Source organism: Vicia villosa, linkage group LG6 (assembly GCF_029867415.1).
Source record: "Vicia villosa cultivar HV-30 ecotype Madison, WI linkage group LG6, Vvil1.0, whole genome shotgun sequence".
Lineage (NCBI taxonomy): Eukaryota > Viridiplantae > Streptophyta > Magnoliopsida > Fabales > Fabaceae > Vicia > Vicia villosa.
Genome location: NC_081185.1, coordinates 114226352 through 114232001, shown reverse-complemented (window position 1 = coordinate 114232001; position 5650 = coordinate 114226352). Strand labels below are relative to the sequence as shown.

The following is a 5650-nucleotide window of genomic DNA, read 5'->3' as shown; positions in this document are numbered from 1 at the left end:
AATTAATCAGAAACTGAGGACAAAAAGTAATAAGTAATAATTTTAAGAAGTTTTACATCTTCGTCCCAGATATGGTTGGCTCAATGATCTGCATACCCTGTCAACAGGGATAAATCTGAAGGACCCCCTGGGTAAACGACAGGCACCTCAGTCGCATCAGTCTCCTCGTACGGCTCAGGAGGTGGCACCGGAGATCTAGCATACTTCTGCGGGCAGAGGGCATCTGCGAGGAACCCTCACCATCATCCCGAGGCCTCTGAGATGAGAGAGTAGATGTGGAAGGCCCCTCTGCTAGAACAGATGTAACATGTACATCTGTTGGAACGGGGGTATTAGGTGCATCTGCTGGAACGACGGATCCATCTGTCACTTATGACAAGACCTGCATTCGTGCATGTCGCACATAGGCATGTTGTGAAATTCTCCCAGATATAATGCGATCTGGATGGTCGGTCATAATGTCTGCATTGTATTACAAACAAAATCGAGTTAGATACAATTTAGTTATAAAAAAGAAAAGAAAAAACAAATATACTTCCGTACGTACAAATACGAAAATCTTTCGTAGATGTATCTACGGAACAAGCTTACATTTCAAAAAACTGGGTTTGTTCTGTAGTTGCATCTACGAAACTACCTAATGTTTCATTTTTTTCATAGATGCTTACAGAACGTTCTGAAACTCCAAGGACGCGACAATGACGTTTTTCACTGTTCAAGAGGCTTAAAAAACACCATTTTGGCTGCTTGATCGTACGTTTTACACATTCAAAAATACCTAAATTGTCTCAAAACGATGTTTCTAAAAATATCCAATCATTTTTACGGAGATTCATCTACAAAAGCATGAGACATTTTTGACAACACGCATAATGCATAAGAGAATCAAGGAGTGGGGTTAGAGTTTTTCTTTAAAAATAGTTTTTAAAGAATAAATAAAACTTGACCATATTAATGCTGCCTTAATTGTTAAATCTACATTTTATATTTTTCTAATCCAACCAAATTTTAGTTTTAACTCTTATTTGATGTGTTTTATTTTAGACATAAAAAATTTCTAATTTTTTCTAATAATTATAAAAATAAATTCAATAATTTTTTTTAAAATTTTTGGTTATATCCTAAAAAAAATATAGGCTTAATTGCAATTTTGGTCCCATGTTATTTTTTTTTTTTAGTTTTGGTCCCCCTATTTTAAAATTCGGAATTTTAGTCCTTATATTCTAGTTTTTTTTGAGGATTTTAGTCCTTATATTTTAGTTTTTTGAGGATTTTAAACATGTCATCAATGCGAGTTCCATTTCATTAAAAATTGCCTTCGAGTTTACAAGGGGACCAAAATCCTCAAAAAACTAAAATAAAAGGACTAAAATTCAGGATTTTAAAATACGGGACAAAAACTAAAAAAAATAATAATATGGAGACTAAAATTGCAATTAAGCCAAAAATATATATTCAATAAGCTTTATTATTTTTTTTTTACCTCTATCCTAAATTCAAACTATTTTTTAGTTGAGTTAATTAAGTACGAGCGGGCTTTGAATGATTAAAATTGTTGATACAATCACTTAAAATAACTTTGAAAAAAAAAACGCAAACAAATATCAATTTTATTTCCTTTTTAAAATAGTTTTTAAAAACCTAGGCCCTTATTTATATTAGCAGGTTCTTCAGTACTTCCTGCTAAACGGCGCTGGTTTGAGTGCAAAAAATCAACCACATCACTGCATCATTCTACGATGATTCGGTCGCCGATCGTGCTTCACGATGAACTCATCGCCGAAATACTTTCCATTCTTCCTGTCAAATCTCTTCTTCAATTTAAGTGTGTCTGTAAGTCTTGGAAAACTCTCATCTCCGATTCCGCCTTCATCAAATTGCACCTCAAGAGATCAGCAACACAAACTCCGATGTTTGCAATAATCTTGGATCGCTTGAAGATTACTCCTGGCGAGTCTCCCGACGGTAATGACGATGAATATGAAGAGAATTTCAGCGTTTTTCCATATCCTACTCGTAGTTTACTCGATAATTCCTCAATCACCCTTTTTGACGATCCTTACTATGATGTGGAAAACAAAGGGTGCTCTAATGTATTTGCTTCCTGTAATGGATTGATTCTCTTGGCCAGTGTTATCTTCACCCGTCCCCATAAAAAGTACTGGTTTCAATTGTGGAATCCAGCCACCAAGACAATATCTAAAAAGTTTGGATATTTTTGTGCTTTTCAATATCAAAGTTTCACCTTTGGGCTTGGATTTGATGATTCAACAGACACTTATAAAGTGGTGGTGGCGTCCCGTTACATTGGTAATCAACTGAAATCTAATGTGAGAGTTCTTAGCTTCGGTGATGATGTTTGGAGAAGCATTGAAAGTTTTCCGGTTGTTCCTCTTCCTTTTGAACTCAATAACTATAATATCCATGATGGTGTGTATGTTAGTGGTGCTGTTAACTGGTTGGCTATTCGCAACAACATTGACTACCATAGTTGGATTAATATGAAACTCACGATTAATAAGACTATCAAAGTTGAACATTTTGTTATTGTTTCTCTTGATTTGAGGACTGAGACTTATAATCAATATCTTTTGCCCCTTGATTTTGACGAAGTGCCGTCAGCTCAACCAATCATTAGTGTTTTAGGGGGTTGCCTATGTTTTTCTTATTCTTATAAGGAAACTGATATTGTTATATGGCAGATGAGAAAATTTGGAGTTGAAGATTCTTGGACTCAATTTCTTAAAGTTAGTTATCAAAATCTTCAAATAGATTATGACTTGAGTGGCTATATGAAATATCATTTTCAATTGATACCGTTGCTTCTTTTCGAAGATTGTGATACACTTATGCTTAGGAGCTCTCAAAACTTTGAAGCAATTCTCTATAATTGGAGGGATAATAGAGTAAAGCAAATAAAAGTTACTACAACAACAAAAGATTTTGAATTTTGGGACCCTGTTAATTATGTTGAAAGTTTAGTTCGGATTAATTAAAAGTAAGTTTCTCTTATGATTTACTTGTTTGAATTCGTGTGTTCTTTTTAGAATAATGGATGTTGTGGCATTGAATTCTCATTTTTACATTTTGCGGAATTTCATTTTGCCAAAATCTTTTTTTGTTTAAAATTCAATCGTTGAGTTTTCAGTATCCTTTATACTACCCCTTAAAACCATTTTGCTTATAATTTCTTTTTATAATTTTCTTAAACTTTGTTCTTGTCTAGATAAAATATGACGTTTAATCAATCACTATAAGAGTGATCAATGAAAATTAATAATTAGTGTATCCACAAGTTTTTTTAGTTGATGGATATCTATAGATTAAAAGCTCAAATGACTAATCTATTTTTTTCCCTACTAGCTTGAAACCATTAATATTGTGAACAATTTTCTTAAATAACTTTCAGTTTTCCATGACTAACCTTTGATGTAATTAAGAAACGTTCTCAAATAAAATCTTTAACCTGAATCAAGAGAAGCAAAATGAACTTTTCCAGTGGAAAAAAAATCTATTAGTTTAGGCATTTGAATCTATAGCTTGTATTTAATTTTAAAGAAATCTAGCAAAATAATCTAGTGGTGTCCAGTCAACTCATGCGATGTTGTTGGTTGATATATAACGGCAGAAAAATGTGTGCTTTCCTATCTATATGTCCACAATGGTTTTATACAGTGCAAGCAAATATATGGAAAAAACCATCCCAGCATGTTCAAATAGTTATATACAAAGTACAACCCATATACATTTTCTCAATATAAGCCACATGCTCAATATACAATTAACCTAAGAAATAATTAAAAGGAATATTCAAATTGTCGATTATTATGAAAACCACTTATACAAATGAACAAAAATTCCTACAAGTAGTAAACCATGGAAGAGAAACTTACTTTCAAAAAATTGGAACTAAACTTTCAACGAAATCCTTGGCATCCTTCCAAAATACATGATCGCTAGTGCTATTATCGGTAATAGTTCTACTTACAATAACTTGTGTCCGCTGTACTCTATTATGTCTCCAATTATAGAGAATTGCTTGGTTTTCTTCATTGCTTTTAAGTACTAGTGTATCACCATCTTCAGATATAAGCAACGGCACCAATAGAAAATAATTCTTTCTCCAATCAACACTAAAGTCATGATCTATTTGAAGCTGCTGATAACTAATTTTAAGGAATTGAAACCAAGAATCCTCAACCCCAAATTTCTTCATCTTCCATATAACAAAATCAGTTTCTTTATAAGAATAAGAAAAACAAAGACAGCTTCCTAACACACCAATCGTTGGTTCTCTAGGTGGTACTTCATCAAATACACGCTACCAAAAGTAACTGTCCATATGGTTCATAGCCATCCAATTAAGAGTGCCACACAAATACACGCTACCATATATACTAAGACCGCCAAAGTACAAATTAAGAGGAATGACCGGAAAACTTTCAATATTTCTCCAAACATCGCTACCCAAACTAAGAACTCTCACCTCGGTCGTCCATTCATAACAACAAACACGAGATGCCACAACTTTATAAGTACCTGTCGAATTATCAAAACCAAATGCAAAACCAAAACCTTGAGGTGGAGAATTACTAAAATCATTAAAATACCCAAAAGTTTGAGATGTTGTCCTGGTGGCTGGATTCCAAACACGGAGCCAATAGTTATCATCCGGATTGCCGTTCCAACTATCAAAAAAGCATCCAGCCAAAAGAATTAGTCCATTGCATGAACCAACTATATCCGAGCATCCTTTGTCTCTCACATGATAGTAAGGATCGTCAAAAAGGGTAAATGAAGGGTTGTCGAGTAAACTGCGTATAGGGTATGGAACAACACTGTGCTCACATTCCTCGTCACTACCATATAAGGAATCTTCGGGGACATGTCTTATACGATACGTGATTAGTGTGAAGAGAGGATTTCGTGTCGCTGATCTCTTAAGATGCAATTTCACAAAATCGGGACGGGAAATAAGTGTCTTCCAATACTTACTAAGACATCTGAATCGAAGAAGCGATTTGACGGGTAGAAAGGAAAATACCTCGGTAATGAGATCGTCGGGGAGGACCACTGGTGACGGAGTCGTCCTAGGCAGGTGCAGAGATGCGGCTGACTTGATAATGAACTTAATAATGCTGTTGAAACCTAAAAGATTTGTAATGAAACTAAGAAATGCCGCTAGGTGGAGCATTGCCATTTTAACACACCCCGGCTACAAATAATGCAACAATCAGTTTTCTGTCCAACTCTTCATTTCTGGCCGCCCCTTAATACTGATAAGTTATGCTGCAATTTAATGACTTTATTGTTTAGTAACTTGGATAACTTTAATTCATTTTGACTAGAGATAACAGATGAGAGAAAATGATGATTACCATAGAGAAAAAGTCACAAAAGTTACTATCATATTTTAAAGAGAGAAATGGAATAGTTTTTTTGGATGCTTCCTTTTCTTTTACAAAATTAACTTTACGGATATTTTATTGAGAAAATGGGTGATGTACTGAGAGTGTAAAATAGTTTTACACTGTCAACCAATCACAATCATGTATCCAATTAAAACTTTCTTTTATTTTAAAAAACTTTTAATGACATGGCAGATTTGTGATTTTCTATTGGATGACAGTGTAAAATTATTTTACACTGT

At 34.0% G+C, this 5650-nt stretch overlaps 1 protein-coding gene and 1 pseudogene across 1 annotated transcript; one reads left to right on the top strand and one right to left on the bottom strand.

Moving 5' to 3' along the window:
• Positions 1–1739: 1739 nt before the first annotated feature.
• LOC131614394 (F-box/kelch-repeat protein At3g23880-like) lies at positions 1740–2996 on the top strand. Its single transcript, XM_058885984.1, has one exon. The coding sequence runs from the start codon at positions 1740–1742 to the stop codon at positions 2994–2996; it is 1257 nt and encodes a 418-aa protein (XP_058741967.1).
• An 899-nt stretch (positions 2997–3895) lies between these two features.
• LOC131614393 (F-box/kelch-repeat protein At3g23880-like) lies at positions 3896–5200 on the bottom strand (annotated as a pseudogene).
• Between the last annotated feature and the right edge of the window lie 450 nt (positions 5201–5650).